Source organism: Pezoporus flaviventris, unplaced genomic scaffold, assembly GCF_033815535.1.
Source record: "Pezoporus flaviventris isolate CSIRO_AGI_PZ_B2104156 unplaced genomic scaffold, CSIRO_AGI_Pfla_v1 ptg000002l, whole genome shotgun sequence".
NCBI classification, from domain to species: Eukaryota; Metazoa; Chordata; class Aves; order Psittaciformes; family Psittacidae; genus Pezoporus; species Pezoporus flaviventris.
In genome coordinates, this window is record NW_026892550.1 from 22,202,288 (window position 1) to 22,222,628 (window position 20,341).

General features: G+C 43.1%; 1 protein-coding gene across 4 annotated transcripts in view; it reads left to right on the top strand.

Moving 5' to 3' along the window:
• Positions 1–414: 414 nt before the first annotated feature.
• LIMCH1 (LIM and calponin homology domains 1) overlaps positions 415–20,341 on the top strand; it is a 180,441-nt gene continuing 160,514 nt past the window's right edge. For 2 of the 4 annotated variants that reach the window (XM_061471607.1, XM_061471618.1), the window contains exon 1: positions 416–967. In XM_061471607.1, coding sequence (XP_061327591.1) covers positions 872–967 — 96 coding nt within the window. In that variant the 5' untranslated portion in view covers positions 416–871. Of the gene's footprint in view, positions 968–20,341 lie in introns of all 4 variants that reach the window. The other 2 variants (XM_061471599.1, XM_061471636.1) reach the window with 2 other exon arrangements.

Consider the following 20,341-nt stretch of genomic DNA (forward strand, 5'->3'; position numbering starts at 1 on the left):
GGACGAAGCCTTGGGTGAGATGGTTTAAGTGTGAGGTGTCCCTGCCCACGGCAGGGGGGTTGGAACTAGATGATCTTAACGTCCTTTCCAACCCTAACGATTCTATGATTCTATGGTTCTAAGATCGCTGTCAGGCTCCGTGCTTGCCCTCACCTGTCTTTGTCCTTGCCAGGCCGCTCTCGAGCCTCCGCCACACAACGAGATGCCTACAGATGCTGGACGCCGGGGCGGGAGGCCCCCAGTCCCAGGGATGTGTGTGAGAATCTGGGCGGGGGAGCAGGACACTTTCCCGCCTCGGGGCCGGAGGTTCTCAGGTGCTTCGTGCGGCGACATCAATTAACCAGGTGCTTAATGAAACAGCCGCAACCGGCAGCTTGCCGCTTGCATGGGTGGCTCGGTGCCCTCTAGCCGCTCCGGGGAGGGACAGATTGGTGTCGTCGTCCCCCCGCCTCTAGCCGGGGGTGCTGTGCCATCCCCCCGGTCGCAGCGCCGCCTGCGATGCGATGCTGGCGGCGGGGAGGCGACGGCGCGGGCATTTGCATGGGCTGAAGGCAAAGCGGCTTCGCCTGCCTGCTTTATTTTTAGCCGGCAGCTCAGGGCAGCGCAGCTCCGCTCCGCCGGCGGGGCGGGCGGGGCGGCAGCCGAGGGAGGACCGAGCCGGCAGGGCGGGCGGACGGGCACCGGCAGAGAGAGGTTACCGCAGGGAGCCGCAGCCAGCTGGGCTGCAGAGCGCCGCCGGCCCCCGCCCCGGCGGCTGCGAGGCAGGGAAAGACAGGCAGCGGCCTCCGGCGTCTTCGCTGCGGCCGCCGCTCCGGCTCACCTCGGGCTCTCTGCTCCCCCGCCGCAGCCGCGGCGCGCCGGGGCCCTGCAGATGGCCAGTCCTGGAGTGGAGCTGGGAGAGGTTCAGCCTCCTCTTGATCCTCCTCAGCCCGAGCTGGCCTTCACCGAGGCTCAGAAGTGGATCGAGGTAAGACCGCGGGATGGCCGGCGACAGGGATACCCCGCGACACCACCCGGTGCCCTTCCCTGCCCGCCTTATCACGGAGACTGAGCATTTTATTCCATGTCGAGCACCGTCCCGCTCCCCCCCCCCCCCCTTTGCTCGCTGCGGGGAAGAGGTAGGGGACGCTTGAGCCGCGGTTCAGCGCCAGCGCAAGATACGCGCCTTTGGGTGAGCCCCTACCACCTTCCCCCGGCGCATCTCTTCCAAACTTAATCTCCTAATCGCATTTCCCTTCTGCGCCCCTGGGGTTGGGATGGATGAACAGAGCGGCTGTAAACAGGAGCCACGCAGGTGCGCAGAGCTGCGGAGCGGGCCTCACTAGTCCCGTAGCGCGGCTCCCAGCCGGGGTCGGAGAGGGCCCCCCTCCTTGCTGGGGATCCCCCGGCCCCGCGCCCTTCCAGCTTCCCTGGCCCGCAGGGGATGCCCGCGGCCGCGCAGCTACCGCTCCGCAGTGCGCGAAGAGGCGGTCGGTGGGGGAGGAACCACGTCCCGCGGGGAGCACCCCCTGCAGCCGCTTCTCCCATCGCTCGGCCGAGCCAAGAAGAGACACCCGGCCTCGCTCTGGAGGCAGGGCAAAAACCCAGACCTGCTTGCTGTTTGCTCGTGCGCAAAACGCAAAGACAGGCAGGTGGCAGGTGACATTTAATAGGAAAATATTTTGGCATGTAACAATAGACACACTTTAAATAGCTCTTCATCTGATTGCTGGGTCAGAACACGCATGAAGGTGGTATAAACCCAGATACCAGGGTAACAGCTCCCTTTCAGCTGTGGGCTTTGAGTTTAATCTGCAGCTTTTAGTAAGCCTCAGTGGATTCTGTTTTCTGACAGCAGTTAGGCAAATTATTGCTAAAATTGCTGTGCCTTTAAGATTCCCTGAAGCCTTGGGAATTTCAGAACTGTAATAGTTCACTCCAGTATCAGCTGGAAAGGTAATGCTGTGTAATGCTTCGGGGAATTGGCACTGACACAGTGAACTTGCTGGTATGGGACGAGGGACGTATGAGCAGTAAGAAATGTGAAAAGAAGGGCTTTTGTGCCAAGGAAAGGTGAGTATGCAGTCTGGAAGAGGGAAAGGGAAGTGCGTATAAACTCCGGTTGTCTTGTGAAGATGAATGTGGTGCTTCCTATATCTCCTTCTTTGCAATAGAGGTCCAAGAGAGTGGCACGTGACCCCATCATATGTATGGTACATGAAATACCTTGTGACATGAGTTCTGCTGACTGCTAATGAAGCCAAGAACTCAATGGTGAAGCAGTTCTCTAGGTAGTGAAGCTGCCAGCAACCACTCCAGGCCTGATAACAATTAATGGGGTGTAAGTCTTCCTGTGTAAGAGCAGAAACTTGTGGGTCAGTTGGAAATTCCCCTCCTGGGCAGTGTATGCTGCAGTTTGCTGTGACTGGAGGTCTTATGTCAGTTCCTGTGTGACCCAGGGTCTGGTGAGCAGAGCAGAAGGGCTCTCCAGCCCTTGTGTCCTCCATGCAGGCCCAGGGGGCCCATGCGTACAAAGGGAGCTGCCTGTATCTTCTTGTGCTCCCTCCTCTCTTTTTTAATCTGCTTGATACATGAATGATAAAGCTGTAACTATTGCCACTGCCCTCTTGCCTGAGGCAGTGTGTCAGAAGCCTGGAGTGACATGGCTGTGGTGTGAGAGGGAAGCGTCTGCCTTTCCAGCAGTGCCCAGAGCTGATGCTTCTACTGAGAGAAAGGAGGAAGAAGCTGCCAGTGAAGCAAATGTGACTTAATTTGCCTAACACATTGTATTTCCTTTTAATCCCAGTTTGGCTTAAGCCCTGGAGCATGAGGGTTATTATCTCTTCCAAAAATCAGGTCACCATTCACTGTTCTAAATCTGGATGATTTGGACTGAATTATACCGAGCTTGACATTAGTCCAAAGTTACTGAAAAGCAATGTCAATCTTAAAAAGAAATAAAATATAAAAATCGAGAAATGTTATAGGTGTCAACATTCAGTGTGCCAAGCCCTGCTAATTTGGGTGAAAACCAGAAACGGGGGTCATGCTGTGTCTGGCTACTAGACCTATCTGCTTCTGCTGGCTCTGTCATTGTCTCTCACCAGTTTATTCTTTGGTCTAGAGACAGCAAATGTCCACTGTATTGTGTCTTCCAGCTCACTTCTGACTGTTTAAAATGGCATCTCAAACAAAAATAAAAGAAACCAGGGCTGGTGTATCTCCCTAGGATGGAGAGAACAGGCTAGTGAGGATGTTAGTGGTGTGAGACAGTTTCAAACCTGTCTTGGGCTGTAAAATGTTGCCACACAAGGAAATTAAAGTAGGAATGGACAGATTGAAAACTGAGCTTGCTGTGCATTTTACTGCTAACAATTAAGTTGTGTGACTTGCTAGTTTGATTCTCATCTGGTTTGAATCCTCACATGAGCACTGTCACCATCGTGTAGTGCTGACAGGAATGAACCATGTGGTCTGCAGTGCATTTCTTCTCTAGTGGGACTGGAAAGGGAGGCTGTCCTCTTTTTACACATGGGGAGCCAAAACATGAAGTGGCTGAACCTATAAATCTGCAAAGATGGAGGTACTTCCCTTCTTCTGGTCCAGAGGTTTTAGAGATCTTGTCTTTACTCCTTGGGTCTGTGACCTTTTATCAGATCAGGTCTTCTGGGTGCCAGAAGTCTTATTTTTCCTCTGCCAGCATTAGTTTCATCTCGATGCTGCAGGATAGGAGAGTCCTAAGTTGTGCTGAAGTTTGGGTGGATCCCTATAATAATCCTCTGTGTCTCCCTGGAGCTCTGAACCAGCAGCACTAATGTGTTCACCTGAGCAGGGAAAAGGGGTGGTCAGAGCTCTGACTCTTACTGCCAAGGCTGCTTATACATTTAGCACTCTATGTTTTGTAAGACAGTATTTCAAGCAGTGATAGATTTGGTGTCATCTGTATGTTGCAGAAGGTGAGATTTTTGGAATTCTGTGGACTTTTCGCTTTGATCACCAGTCATTTTGGGTAGAAAAACAGAGGTCAGCCTTGTTTAATTTTACATAAATATCAACCGTACATCCCTCTGTGTAACAGTAAACCAGTGGTGGCATTTTAGTTTAGCTTGGCATGTTCTACTTAAGTGAAGAATGCCCTCTTAATGATAAAATGAACCATATTAGTTGCACTCAGAGGAATTAAAATAAAGGCACCGAACAAAAAAAAAAGCCCCTATGAGAGAGCTACATCAGTCTGCATTATTAAAGGTGTGGTATTTCATTTCAGTTAAGGCATCTCAGTTTCACTGAAAGAATATATCAGCCTTGTAAAGTGTAGTGGGTTACAACAGCAAAATAACAAATCTAATTTAAACTAATGGCCTGTAATCTTAAAATGTCAAGGTTCCCTGTATATGTGTTTAAATTAGAATAACTGATGGCTGAAAGAACATCTGTATAAACATTTATTCTTGCTGTAAAGATTCATAAGAGGGTAGTACAGTAATAAAGTCACATTTAGTACTAGTGTAACTCCTAAGGGTATTGTTATCTCCTCATCACACCTCCTAGCCGTGCCTCATTAATATGCTCTCTCCTCATTGTTAAGACTTGGTTCAATTAGGGATGGCTTTTCCGTAGACTTACATTCCTTATAAACTTTGCCAGCTAATAAGAGTGCTTCCTTTATAGTTGTGCGGTAATAATAAACAAGTGAAGTTTTTCTGTCCCCTGTGGTGAGTGCCTGACTTTTCTGTTGCCTTAGATGTGTGTAGGCTAAATCCTATCAAGTTCTAGTAAGTGTGCTACTTTTCCGTTGTATATATTCCCCTTGAGGATGCTCTAGTTAAGGAGAAGTTTGCCAGCCAGAAGGGTTTGTTGTGTGTTTGTGGGTTATTTTATTTTTTCCTTCTAGCAAAAACACTTACCCGTGTTAGACTTCTGAATTAAAGAGGGAAGCACTGGTGCTGCTTCTAGGAGAAGCAGTGGGACCAAGTGTATTCCTTAGTGCCTCTGCATACCACATGGCAGAACTCCTCTGCAGCACTGTCTCTATGAGAAGAGTAATAGAGCCATAAAACCAGTTCAGTGATTCAGGCAAATAAATTTCATGTGACTGTCTTGTGGCAGGAGTCTGGAAACAGGGTTTCTTTAGGATGTCTCTCATTCCTGGCAATGAAGTGCCAGAGAGCTAAGACTTATGGCTCCCACTGCAAAAGCATAACTTAAAAGGAGACCATTGACAGAACCTTTTCTGATTGGTGAAGGGGCTTGTTTGGAGTATCTGCTGTAGGGGCCTGAAACTTGAGGAATGCGCAAGTTTGTTTATATGATCTTCAAAATATAGTATGAGGAACATCAGAGATAAAGCTCTTTTAATGAAAAGTATTGGGTAAGCTCCGTGATTCACTGAGTGTATGAGTAACCCATGCCCCGCAGGAGAGTTTGTATTTCCAAATATGTTTGGACATCTACTCTTCATTTGCTGTGAACCTGAATTTGAGATCCTTGAGTATGATCTAGTCCTCTGAACACTGACACAGTTCCTAAAACACTGGTGCCTCTAGCCAGACTGGGACCTTGGGTGCCACTGCAGTCTTGCTGTTGTTTGGATAGGAACGGATCAAATCCAACAAACATTTTCTTCAGCAAGCAGTTCCAGAGAAGTCAGTCTGACTGCCTTAGGAGATGATTTGAATGCAACCACGTAAGTGTAGAATGATGACTTTAAGACTGCATGGTTTTATTAATTAAATGTTGTAGGAAAGTGGTTGAATGAGTTGCTAAGTAGTGCCTACAGTTCAAATTTGTCATTGTTCAGCCTTTCTTTTTTGCTCTTTTTCTTCTACTGGAAGTGTGTCTTACCTATATACTTAATGTATTGGGAATTAATTTATTAAAGTAAGCAAGGATAGGCTAGAAGAAACCTATGCAGATGGGTTAGACAAGTTGCCTGATTCGTGGACAAGCTAAAGTTAGGCCAAAGGAATCCTTCCCACAGTGTCTGTAAAGCAGCCATGAGAAGACAAAAGGTGGGTGGCTGGCTTCTGGTCCTAGATGGATGTGTGTGTAGAATAATACTACTGTGGTTATAGTGACTGATCATGGAGAGTTCTTCACTGCTATCTCTATATCTCTTTCTGGGCAACATTTAGGGACTGCAGACAGGGCAGATGGGATGTTCATCATTCTGGCTAAGTTAGTCATTCGGTGGAATGAAAACTGAATTGATTCAAAGGAGGTGGAAGAACCTGCCCAAACTCCCTGACCCTGTCAGACTGCTGCCTTCTAGAAATTTTCTCCTTTCCCAGTTGCCTGGCAGCTGACCTTCTGTCTGGTGTACATGGACCCAGTTCCCTTGTCATGAGATCTGTTTAAGCCATGTTACAAGTAGCACTTGGCACAGAGGTAAGACTAATCAGAACAACAATACTATTGATAAAGGGATAATGTCAGAAAATGCAGGACTGAGCTGTTAATTGTTGTAAAACTGCATTAATTTCTCCTTTCAGTACTAAAATTTTAAAATGGGTAAAAGATCTGCCCTTAACACAGGAGTCTGGAAAGCCATTATGCAATGGAAGGTGAAGATCAGTTAGCACAGCTATGTAACCTCACTGAACTTATTTCTGCTAGTAATAACTGCATTCTTAATGTTTTAAATTTTTTTAGTCCTCTAAAAAGGGAAGTGGAATCTTTCCCAAGTATGGGGGATAAATAGCAGGTCAATGCATCAGAGCCATTTTCTACCTTCTAAAATTATTCTGGGCAATGTTGTTCATGACAGGTTATAAGAATAGCATTATCTTTTGTTTGGAAAATCTACCAGTCTAGAATCTTTTTGTCCACAGATGAATACTTCTGTGCATTAGTTCTCTGCAAACGAGCAGTTTTGGAACAATATTACAGAAAAACCAAGATTTATAGAGGTGAAGCTTTTACTTAAAAGGGCAGCTGCATAAGTTGAAGGTATGAACATTTTGTTATGCTGACCCTGAAGATCTAAGCTTTCCTGCCTCCTCCTTCCAATATATCATTTAGAGAAGAAAGTACTGTCTTTCCTTGCCCTGCTCAGTCCCTCAGACCACAATGACTACAACAGCCACTATGGCACCAATAACATAGCATCAAAACGGATAGCTGAAACTCCTCCCAGTTATGTTAATAGCTGTTTCAGGTGAAAGGGCTGTTTGCCCTTCAGACAGCCTTGTAAGAATGTGAAGAACTCTAACACACCCCAGCTTAAAATGGGGGAAAATAATACTGCCTATTACTGCTTTTTGTCTTATAAACAGAATAAATGAACTCCCTGTACATGGGGCAGGGTGGGGAGCGACTGCTGGGCAGCAGCTCAGCAGGAAAGGACCTGGGGGGACTTGTGGGACAACAGCCTCAGCAGGAGGAGGTTACCTGTCATGGTTATTCTGAAGCCAGTAGACTGATGGAAGTGGTAAGTGGTTGGTTGCTTCTGCTTGGCACTTGCTAGGCCACACCTGATATACTGCATCTAGTTTTGGGGACCAGAGTGTGAGAGGGACATCAGTAAGCTGGAGGGAGCTGAGCAGAGACCCCCCAGGCTGCTTGGGGCTGGGGGACTTGCCCTGAGGGAGAGGGTGATGGGGCTGGGCCTCTTCAGGAAAGGTCGCTTTGTGGAGACATGGCAGCAGCCCCACAGTACCTGTGGGCAGGTTTTTGAGAAGGCTGAGCCAGGCACTTCTGAGGTATGTGGCAGGAAAGCGAGATACTTGTCATAAACTAAAATAGGGAAGGTTATGAGTTGGCATAGGGGAAGGTTTCTTCTCTCCACGAGACCAGTTGTGCAATGATGCAGGCTGCCCAGAGAAGCGGGGAGATCACCATTCCTGGTGTCTTGTGCCTCACTAAGAGACAGCTGTAAAGAGCCTGGTCAGACCTGAGAGCTGCTGTTGTGTGGAGCAGGAAGTTGGAGTAGAGGCCCTCTGAAGTCCTTACCAACCTGATTATTCTGTGACTTCTTGACAGTTAGTGAGTGAACATCGCTTTAATTTTGTTTTATTTTTAGTTTTAGATTTAGTGCTATTTTATTGGTTAAATATGTTATTGTAGCACTGAAGAGCCTGTTTACATGAAGAAGATGCTTCTCTATAGAAGGGCAAAACACCTATGGCTTATTGCAGGCATTTTCAGAGTATGCTACTGAGTTTCCTCTGTAGAGACTCCTCAAGGCAGTGTAAAACCTGTTTGCCTTCCAGTCTAACTATTTTTGATAAGTCTGTTTGATTTTGGAAAACTGTAAATGCAACTGATTTCCTTGGTTTGTTGAGAATTCTTCTACTTAATTCACTATGCACTGCTGTAAGTGACCAATAAGGAATTGAAATTATTTCTCTTGTCTTGCTTTTCAGATTTTGAGAAGGTGATGTGCAAGCTTAACTCTTGAGAATTTAGGTACTAAAACCTTAACAAGTTTTTTGTTTGGGGTATTCATTGATTATAAGAATCCTCTATCTTGATAGTCAGTCTGCTCAGTTCTAGTATAACTTGCTGCTGTTAACTAGTTTGTTGGTTTTGGGGTGGATTTTTTTTTTTGTATGTGTATATATATAGTGATTATTGCTAGTAATCCTTCCCTTAGCAAACTGGCTAGTTCAACAATAGAGTTAATGATACAACATGCATCTGATGTTAAAATTGACTTAATACAGTCTAGTAACTTCTTGGTTGCTGTAGAAAGCAGAAAATCCATTTCATTTAAAGAGAAACCTCATTTTGCTGGTTTCTGGTGTTCTGAGGCCTCATGTCTGGTGTCAAAGACAGCTTGATTTTGAAATCAACTTTGACAAGCTAAGATTTTGAAAAATAATATTGCTGTGGCTTCTTGGCTCTGGCACCACTGTCAGTGATTCACAGAGCCCTTCACAGGCTAAGGAGCAGTGTGGTGGATAAAGGGGAAGCCATTCTTTAATTCTGCTTTGTACAGCTGAATGGGTAAGTTGAGGGAAATGTTCTTCATTAATCTCTCTTTCACAGAGTTTCTCCATGATCCTGGCTCATGCAGGAAATAAGACAGGGATTTTCGCACTCTCTGATCCCACAGTGAACTTCAGGAACAGTATGAAAGGAAAAAATTCTCTGTGATGTCTTTGCCCTGTACTGTTTGTGCCTCTGTCTGACCTTTCCATGGGCTTCAGAAGAATCCCAGCCTGCCAGTTATCTATAAGCCGTAGTGGTGGCACATACCCTGTGTAGTGCAAAAACCCAGGAGTCCTCATCCTGAGACTGTAAATATTGTTTGGTAGATCTTTGGTAGGCGTTGGTAGATATCAGTACATTATTGCAATCATTAGCAATCAAATCTCTAGCTGGATTACAGCATCATTTAAGAGATAAAATAGGCTGGTACCTGCTTTGTGTTCCTCAGATCATATGCTGCTGTAATTCAGGTTTTTCTTGCCAGCAGTGAGGAGCTGAAATCTGCAAGAAGATTAATACATAAAAGTTTCCAAAATGTATTTTAGATCTGATACATTCAGCAAAAGTGCAGGTCATGGGCTTTAACACACAGTACTGGTAATGTCTAATAGCACTGAATCATGTGAAGTCCCTTACACAGGAAGGGACTCTTGGAGAAGTTGTGAACTGAAGAGGAAGAGAAGCGTATCTTCTGGGATTGGAACTTTCCATTTCCAGAGTATCAGGAAAAAGAGCTCAGAATGTTTTTTCCACTAAAACCAGATGGCCAAGAAAACCAGATGAATTTGTACGGCAGGAGCAGGCCACAGGCTGGCATGGAGTTATAACCTTTGCTTTGACTTGAGAAGCAAGAGTCTTGCTTTTGCGTAAGCAGAGGCTGGTGCCCATAAATAATTCCGGTTTCAAGTTGGAGCAGAATGGTTGCATGGCTACAGAGCTGGAGTTAAAAATCTCTTTGTAGTGCTTTGCAAGCACTGTTTTTCATGAAGTGAACAGGGTTACATTATCTTCTGCTGTATCACAGTAGAAGATTGTGGCTCAGGTGGAATTTAGAGGTCTTGATATGTGTCTGGAAACAAATGAACTCCCAAATCCAAACCTATCACTTTAGTCTTCAATTGCCTACAAGTATTCTAGGAAAATATGGAACTCGATGATTTAATTTCTTGAGTATCAGCAGTGCATGTTTTATACCTGATATGGGTATATTGGACACCGCCTTCCAACACCCCCCAAAAGAACCCTGAAGATCCTTCATCCAAGTGTCTACTTTACTAATTTAGAAAATTCTTAAATAAGAGATTTTTCTTCAGTCTGCTGCCAGAGAAATGAAGCTTCAGTGTCTGAGGAAAAGCAGCAAAATCTTCCCCCCATTTTTTTGTGTAATTCATTGTCTGAAGTGTTATTAACTGCTTGTCTTTGTTTAACAATTTTTCTTCTATTTTCCTTTTCCCTTTTCCAATTTAAAAAGGAACCATGGTGTGTTAGCTGAAGACTGCTATTTGGCAGCTAGCACTTTCTGACTGGCTTTGGGGAAGGGGAGGGGGGAATGAGGAGAAGCAGAAGTAACTGCCCTGTCTCAGTCAGACTGGCGTGGGCAGGGATGCCCAGAGTGCCGGAGTGTTCAGCACTGGATCCCTTGGCTTTGTTTCTGTGTGATTGTTGCGATTCATTTCAGTGGGCTAACTCTCATAGATCGTTGCAACAAAAACAGCTCTGGGAGTTTTCTTTCAGTCCAGAAGCAGAACTGCTAAATGGAGGGGGGAAAAAAACCAACATCACAACTAAGTAAGTGAGGGTTGGTTTGGGTTTGTTTTTTTTCCTATCATTTTCCTGATTTCGATGAGTTGTTTTTTGAAGTTGTGGTTTTGAAAAAGCAAAGCCCTCATTTGGGAGCATGCATGTGCGGTGTCTGTCTTCTGCAAGTGTTTAGATCGATTAAAGATAGCCAACAAAATAAACTGTTCCCCAGAAAAAGTTCTGCTGGCAAGAAAAAGCAGGTGTCAGAATCAGTGAGTCATAAAGGTGACTTTAAGAAATTATGTAAAAGCCCAGCCTGACATCCCTCCTCCCAAAACCAATTTTTATTTCGACAAAGGGCCTTCAGTTTTGTAATAACAAGGAAAAAAAAATCATAAATAACAAAGTTCAAGCAATTCAAATGATTGCTTATTAGAAACAGCTTGCCTCTTTTAAAGAGAAGCAAAAGTACCCTCTAAACATTTTAATTATGAACATGCAGATCTTCAGCATTGCTGGGGCCTTTTTTTCTCTTTTCTGCAGATCAGTGCTGCTCTGCCTGTGTTGCTCCTGGGCCACTGGATGTTTTCTGTCAAGGAAAAGCACCTCTGTACAAACCGCTGTTTGCTCGCTGGAGGCGTGGGCTGTAGGCAATGTTACACTGTTTTCTTAGGATGGCCCAGGCACATGTCCTCGTCTGAAAGACAAGGTGGTTCCTGTTGTGTGGTGGTTCCAGCATAGGCGGCTGTTGCATCGTGGTTTCTGGAATCCAGAGCCTCTTAGTTTGGCACAGCACAGCTGAAGGGTTAGATATTCCCTGTGAAGGGATGAGCATAAAGGGAGCAGGTTGTTAAAAATAAAGCTGGTGGAGCTGTGAAGTAATTTCACTTTCCTCACTTATCTTTTGATGATTATTTTCTCCTGGGAAGCAGTCTTCGCTTAGGTTTGCAGACATTCACTTGGTATGGGTGCTCTTCAAAGACAAAGATCAAACTGGATTTATTCTAGCCTCATGTATGAAGGATGCACTGCAGTTGATGGTAGAGCCTTCTCAGAGTATCCTAAACAAAAAGATCTGTATATTCATGTTAAAATGCATCTCAGTAATAAATGCTTTGCTACTTCATTGCATTCTCTCATTGCTTCTTGTTAGTAGCTTTAGGGGAGAAAGTAAGTAAATCTGTTGTAGATAGTTGTGGGAGAACTTGACGAAAATTCGCAGGGGTAGCTCTGAGGTGAAATTCCAGTGAGGTTTAATAGAAAACTTGTCTACCAGTGCTTGTGGGATTTTTATCCATCAATTTCCATTCACTGAAGTTTGAGAGCATCTCTGGTGTAGCACTGCTGAATAAAAGCTTTTATTCTTTACTTTTCATTTCTGGATTTCATCCAAGATTCTTGAGTGCATATTCTGGTTATAGGCAGATCTGATATTTGTGGCTTTTCCGCCCCCCTCAATATTTGTTTGTTCTTTCAGTGCAGCGTTTAATTCTCCAGTGCCATACTGGGTTTTCTTGTTTATTTTAAAATTGTGTGGAGAAAACTTGCATTTCAGCTTCCCACATTAAGGGCCTTGAAATCAATAGATCAAAGCCACAGTAGACTTCTTGGAAGTGGTGCAATCTCAAACTGAGTTGAAAGCTTTTGTTTTCTGTCTCTTCCTGTCTCTTGGTGTCTCTCAGGAGAACAGAGAACATAAGGGTGTAGGCAAAGGGGGCTTTCTCGTCACTGTGTGCTTTGGGTACAGGGCTATGTGACTAGGAGGAGCTGACTTCAAGAAGTAGCAGTGATGGCAGCCTTTGTGCAGGATGGGGAACTCCAATATGAAGCATCAAAGTGACAGTTTCCCAGGGCTTGAACTGGGCTCCTGTGCACCCAGGAAACAGGTGCTGCTGGAAAAAGTGCAGTGGAGGAGGGGCTGTCAGTGTTAGCAATGGGAAGTGAACATTTTCCAGTGCATGTGGCCTCAACCAGGTCGAAGCTTTCTTTTAGGATTGAGAGGGAAAAGATAGGCATCTCATGTGCAAAAAAGTACGGACAGAGCAAAACGTAAGCTCCTATTTCTGTGTTTAGTGAAGAGGGAGTGTGGTTGAGACTTAGAACTGCAAGAACTGCAACAGCATTCAAAGTGTAAGTGGTTGGTGAAGCAGAGGTGATGAGTCAAAAAGTTAAGATTCCTGTGCATGTCAAACTCTTGCTGGTGCTCTGTGCTGAGGAAAAGCTTTAATTTCTGCAATAAAAAGCAAGTTAGAAAAATGGCTCTTCTACACTGCAGAAAGCTTCTAGTAAGGGGAGGTCACTCCAAATGTGTACACTCATGGAGTTTGCTGTTTGTAGGTCTTTCATAGCAGATTTCCTTAGGACAATGGCATGAGATGAAAGGAGCTGCTCTCTTGACAGTTCCTCCACAACCAGTTGCATTTATGGATTGCCATGAAAGTGTCTTGTAAACGACTGAGCTTGAAGCAGTGTTGGCCTGTGCACTTGTTCTTCTCAGAGGTGTGATTTCTTCCTGCCAGAAGTCTGATGAGGCTGTTGGAGGGAAAGAGCAGATTTGGGAATTTCTAGAGGGAAGTAACTTTAGGTCTTTCAGTCCCAGTGCAGTGACAGATTATTGGACTAATACAAGTGGGAAAAAGTTGATAAAGCAGAATGCCTCTTTCTTTCTTATTAACAGCCCATCTGACTTCAAATATGACTTTGGACTAGAGGGCTTTGGACCATTTTACTTGCTGTTTGCATGGGCAAGTTTGTGGGATTTTGTTGTCTGTAAGTGGCTGCTCAGCAATCCATTTGTTAATCCAGAGCAGTACAGGTGGCAAGACACTTGATGCATCTGTCACATAGATGCTGCCACCTGTATGCATCCTATGTACCCTATGTGCTTTAAATATCTTTATGCAGGAGAATGTTATTGTAACCTCATTTGAATAATTTTTGTGTAGTTAGTCATCCATCCTCCTTGTATCTTCATATCCTGGTGCATATACCTTCCAGGTTCTTCTTCTAAACTTGCAGAGGGAAAAATAAGCTTTAAGAAATTTAGTTGCAGGAAGGGAGGAGATAAAGAGGAGCAGAGTCTGGATAAAGAAATTCACCCTGTAACGGGCACTTCAGAGAATATAAACTACACCAGTCATTTCTAATCCACTGTGAATTTTTTGTTCCTCTGGGAAGTCCTGGTTAGAATGAGCATTTTGGGCCTGACCATGTTGCAGAGAGGATGCGGCTTTTTCTACTAGAAATATGTGATAGCAATCTTGACTAGAGTAGGCTGCTCAGCAGAGCTTAACAGAGCTTCTCTGGTACATTGTTTCTGTGAAGTTATTTCTTCAGTGGTTCTTCTGTGCTAGCATTTAGTATTCTTTTCCACTTCAGTGGAAAGTGAGAAGCACCGAGTACAAACAGGTAGTGATTTGCCAGATCTTCCCTTTGGAAGAGACTTGGACCCCACTCTCAGGTTCATTCCAGAATATGCTGCTGTGTTTCTAAAGGGAACAGTTGCTTCTCTCCTCTTCTGCTTGTGGCTTCTTCCTTCATATGCCCCATTTTTAAGGTAGAAGGTAGTGGCAGTAGGTTTTAGTTAAGCTCATGATTAACATCAGCTTTTTTCTTTTAGGTTAGGCTGAACATGCTGCTTTACAGCTCTAGGCAGTTGTTTCTCTAGTCGACTTGAACAGCATTTCATCCTGACAGCTGTTTTGCTGACATTATTCCCAGTTAGTTATTAATAGGGATTAAGGGCTTTCTGCAGCCAGAACTCTTTACCGGGAGTGTGCCATCATTTGGCAGGCTCATTAAACCAGTAATTCTACAGTGCTTAAAATATTTTATTTGCCCTGCATCCTTCGTATTTGGAATTCCAGCTTATTTGCCCTGTGGGTTAAGAGTAAAGACTTATCATAAATACTCTGCTTTTTATCTACCTTTTCTCCTCCCCCACAATATTTTCAAGCCAAAGCCTTAAGAGCCAGGCTTTCCTTGGCTTTTTTTTTTGTTTTTGAGGCACCACAGATACCATGTGTGAGCTTGAGGCTCTGTGTACAACTGTTCCTTAAACACTTAGTGAAGTCCGTAAGTAACAAGAAGGTCACTCTCATCATGTGTTTGTATTGTTCATTCTCTGAAGATGATTACTGTAGTTTCCAAATTTGCATCATCCTGGGAGGAGAGTTCTTGTAATGGTGATGGTGATGGCCATGGTGCTAGTGCCTTCTGCCAGTGCAGATGGTACAGGTGGTATTTCTTCAACCTGGTGTCCTCCTCTCTTGTGGAGGTGGCAACAGTGGTTCTAGCCAGCACAGTTGGTCTGGGTGTAATGAGAGGATAGTACTTTGTGTTTTGGGGCCACCTGTTTCTTGAATGGCCATTCCTCTTGCTTCTCTGCAGTTATCTGGAAGTAACTTGTGTCTTAAAGTCTGGGGCTCTGGTTTTAAGCTAATGTGTGAGTATTCTTCCTGTAATTAAAATCAAGAATCAGTTCTGATTTAGATTTGCAGCTTGCTTTGTCCTGGCACTGGTCCAGGCTGGATGGAGAAGCTTTGTTTTCTTGTGCAGGTTATTTTGCTGTTGATAAGCAGGTAAAAGGAAGAGCTCTGGTTGGGGTGCATGCTCTTGTAACATCTGTTTCTTTTCTAACAACATTTCTCACTGGCCTTGGATCATTTGCGTGATGAAGAGAATGTTAAGCATATGTGTTGCTCTCTCATGGTCTGCATCTGACTTCAGCTCAAGTGACACCTATTCGCGCATTGTGTCTATAATGTTCAGTGCAATTCTAGAAAAAGTCATTATAACCCCTTAATTTTTATCATACCAATACTCTTTCCCTAGGCTCATCAATTTATTCTGATTTATCCTGCTGCCAGAGTGCACTGAATGAATTTGATGTGCTTCTGGTGAGCAGTTCTCTCATAGGTTAAACCATGGGAGTGAAAAGAATAAAACAAGGGTGGTTTTCATTACTGGAAAGAACAAAGCCATGAATTAAAGGGCAAAAGAAATGATGTCCCTTTCAACAGGAGATAAATTTCAAGTACTATGTTCAGCTGATGTGTTATATTTTGAGACTTAACTGACTTTGGTTTAAGATGCTACTAATTACAAGCGCCAGGCCATTTTATATTTGGAAGATATTTGGAAAAGCAGTTGTGTCAGATCATACTCATGAACACACAATAGATTTCTCTGGAAGGACAACGTAACGTCAAATCCTGCTTAAAAAGGAATTCCTGCTACCATGTCTGTAATAAAAAATAATCTTCTTGAAACTGAAGACTATAAAACCTGATTTGCTTACTTAAATGTCATCAGCAGAAAGATTTATGAGTTAAGTACTGAGATATAGATTGGGTTGTTTTTTTTTCTCCTTAAATTGGAGAGTCAATTTATGTGCCCAGCTTTCTCTTGAAGACCAAAGAATTTAAATCTTTTTTGTCTTCTGTTTGTACTGTCTTGTATTTGGCTATCCCAAGGATAGGTGTAGGCCACAGTGTAGACCAGGTAGATGATCCAGGTAAGCTTGGTGGGAGTGGAACATGGTTTTCAGGACCTTTGGTTTTTGCAATTAAATTAAAAACTGCCCACCTGGTCCTACAAACCCAAAGCCCATCGATGCACAGAAGCCCATGAGCCTTCTTTCATTTTCATTTTTATAAAGTACCCTGTAGAGATGCCTATGTAATATTTATATCACCAATATTGCTTGGAGTTTGACAGCCGCTGAAAGCGGCCAGGCTGAAGTCAAGATTGTAGCTCATGATGACCTCTTTATTTTGTCTCTGACTGGGAGATTTTGTGAGTGTGTCTTGAACAACCATATTTTGTGTATTTCCGTCACTGGTGATAGCATCTCATTTCCTTATTGAGTCCAGATGTTTACTAGTTTTGTTCTCTCTGATTTTAGGGTAGGTTTTGTAACTTTAGATAGAGTGACTCCTTTTGGTTTCTTGGTGGTTTTTATTGTTACCGTAAGATTATACACTTAATTTTTACAGGAGGCTTATAGTTTTGCCTTAAATATTTAGTGTGCTAAGAGTAACTTGTCCTTAGTCAGCTTGCTTTCTTTTGTTGTGGCTTTAATTTAGAGTAGCAAAAGTAAATTCTGTAATCCAAATGGGAAAAGAAATTATTTGCCTTTTTGAAGTACATGGATTTTTTAGAAATCTATTATGATGGCTTCTAATACTGCAGAGATCACTTAGTATAGTACTGTGAGAATTGAGGAAGGCTCAGTGCATTACTCTAAGAATATCTGACTTCTTACACCAATAGAGCTTCCATGTATACAGTATCAGAAAATCCAGCATTGTGCTCTCATGAGCAGCAGAACTTGTATGAAGAGAAGTGAACACTAATGCAGATTTCCTGCATACAGAGGATATCTCTGGGCTATTTGACTTCAGGAGAGCACAAGAAAACTTCTTCCATTTGACTTCTTAATTATTTTTTTTTTTTCTGTTTTTCATTTGAGCATATAGCTTGTCTGACTGTTCAGTCTTCTGGCACTTCATCTCCTGGCCTGTTCTCGCAGCATTTGTTAAACTGAGTTGCATGTGAAAACTTAAAAATGTTAAATTAACAAGAGTTGTGCTGTATTCTCCCAAGGGAGATAGCTTTTAACTTTACTCATTACAGTATCCAGCATCTTGAACCTGATCTTGCTGAAGATGGCTAAATGCAAGTGAAATAAGAATTATCTGAATAATTACATGTTTCTGTCTTCAGTCTTGGAAAACATGCTGAAATTTGCAAGGTCAGGCCTGCTAAAGTAATACAATAGTGTTGTCTCTGCAAGCTCAATTCTCCTTCATGGGCATGCATATTAAATACATGGTCACTGCTGTGTTTCTTCTGGGTATCTCTTTAGTGTGCAGAATGAATAGTGCAGCTCTTAATGGACAGCTATTCAGTGTTTCACTTTCTCCTTACTGTTCAACATGCAGTCTTACGCCATGTGTATTATGTGCTATTCAAACCAAATCCTGAGGACAAAATTATGTTCTCAGACTTCTGTAGTGCTCATCACTATAGTATCTTTGTAAAAAAAAAGTTCTTTGCAAACGTGAATCTTATTTCATGCCATCACTAAGTACCACAACTGTGGTACAGAAAAAATAGATTCAGTACTGTATGCTAATTTGAGACTCTTAAGACCTTGCATTCTTTGCCATGTACTTAGCATTCTGTAGTATTACAGAGGCACAGCTATGGCTCTCTTCCATGTGCTGGGGTGCCAGGCACTCATAGCAAATGAGCAATGTGTGACTAGTAATCAGCTATCAAAAGCTTGATATAAATTACTTGACTAGAAACACAACTGAGTACAGCGGGACAAGCCAGGGGAGTATTTGAATCTGAGCAAGCCACGTAGCTGGTTGAAATATAACAGCATCTCTTCAACTCCATGCAATTTTTACATTTGCTGCCTACATACAAGTTATACAGGCAAGGAATATCATTGTCCTTGCCTGAACTGTTTCTCTCTGAGGCTTTCATTCTCAGTCTCATGTGATAAGGGTGACCTAATAATTTCTTCTTGTTTTAATACCAGTTATTTGATCTTTATAATTCTGAGGCAGTTTCCTTTTCTCCTGTCTTCTAAATTCCATCACTCTCATACCTCACTAGACTGTGTGCTTTAAAGTTGGCACCAGCCTAAATTAAGAGAGCAGTGTGGGTGCTGTTGAACCACAAGATTTGGGGCTGTGTGCCACCCTTACGTGTTCTAAAAGGAAAAAAGCAGGACTGAAATGCCCTTAGCTGGGAAACTATTATCCTACCAGGATATAGTCCTGGTGACTTATTTCCCTTGCTAATAGATAATAACCTCCTGTAATTAGTAGTAATCTTCTGACTAGCATTGCAGACCTTCTGTCTTCACCTCCCTGGATAAAGGCAACCAAACACTTTGTCCAGCACAAATTTTCTGGCTTACTATACACACTTCAACTGGAATGTAACATTTTTCATGCTTATGATGAGTTTTTGGAAGCAAGAAGTCATGATGAATTAGGAGTTTTGAAATGACTTGCGGTAGGCAGGAGGGCTGGGCAAGCCGGTCAGCAACATCTGTCCTGTTGTGTGGAGTTGTCTGTTGCTTGATATTCTGAATTCTTTGGCTGAAATTTCACATTTGAAGGTTAATAGATCAAAATTTGTAAAGACTGTGGGTGGGAGCTTACTCTGTCAGTCTGTCTTGGTATCACTATGCTATTCTAAATCTTTATCTCAGTAACACCTTTGCTAACTTCTATAATTAAAATGAAAAACTCAAACTGAAATGATTAATACCTATGGTGCTCATTATTATCAAACAATAGTATTCATTTTGAACTCTCTAAAATCTAAACTGTGTTGTGGCAGATTTGAAGTAGGGATCTATTACTTATTTATTTCTTTTAGTTAAAAATCTACAAATTTCACTTTCTTCTTTCTACCAAGCTACAAGGTGCAAAAACTGCCTCCTGCTGTTTAAGTATAGATGCACATCACTCTTTTTGTATTGGTGGAAGGAGAAATTAAACAGTTACAGGATTATTCTATAAGAAAGAATCCATAAAAAATTTGACAAGGAACCATGGTAAGTTTGACTTCATCTTGGTGATCAATAAATCAATTCAGCATTATGGAAGCAGAATGACTTTAGAGTCCATGTGGTGTGTCTGGTGTGACCCACAGTACAACAATGTTTTGAACTTAAGTGTGCTAAATGTTCACAGATAGTGGGCATTTGACAAAATAAAGGATCCTTTAAAGAATATTGTGCAAAGCCTGGGATAATCTAAACAAATAATGGTTGGGTTTTTTTCACTTTTCTGATCCCATAGACCTTCTTTGGGCATGTACAAGTCCTGCCCCAACCCGAAACACTGGGTGCAGCTGTCTCAACATACAACCTTCCAGCTGTAAAATATGCAGAGTATTTTTGAGGCAGACTGTTGATAAGCTCAGATCCTACTACCTAGTGATTCTTCGTGATACTGGGAGGCATAAATAGAAGGTGCACATCAAGTGTGCACACAGGCACACCAACCATGCATTTAAAGTGGTGCCATAATTCCCTGTAGCTAATTCTTGAAAGGCACTGGGGACAGCAAAGTCATATTATCACATCCAGCTAGAAGGGAAATTTCTGGCTCGTCTCAGAGAATCACTTGTGTCTTGGAGACCTTTCAGGTTTTAAAAAAATTGGCAATTTCCAAAGTACGTGGTGACCATCTAAATGTTATGATAAAAGCTTGGGGTTTTGTATCTGGTTTTGTGCTGTGACTGTAACATGAGTTGGCTTATGGCTTATCTTAAATAAAAGCTTCAGGGATTGAGAAAGCTATATATTTAAGTTGAGTCAAGTTTTAGGATGTCATTGTAAGACTTCTGTTGCCATTTTCATGAGATAAGTGTTGATCAGAAAGGAAACCTTATCTGTCTGGTTTTGAAGCACAGGATCTACATCATACAAGTCTCTTCTGGTGTGTTGGCATGAAATCATTTCTCGGAACAATAGTTGCACTATGACAGTGGGTAGGAGTAGATGATAGGCTCCCAAATGGGGACACAAGTAAGGAGAATAAAAGTTTTGGCTGGAACCCTGGGAAAATGCTTGCAGCTAGTGTCTGTTGTGGAAAAGAGGAGAAACTTGAGAATTTAGCACAAGGTGGCTTTGTGCAGGTTTCTGTTGATGGCAGAGAGA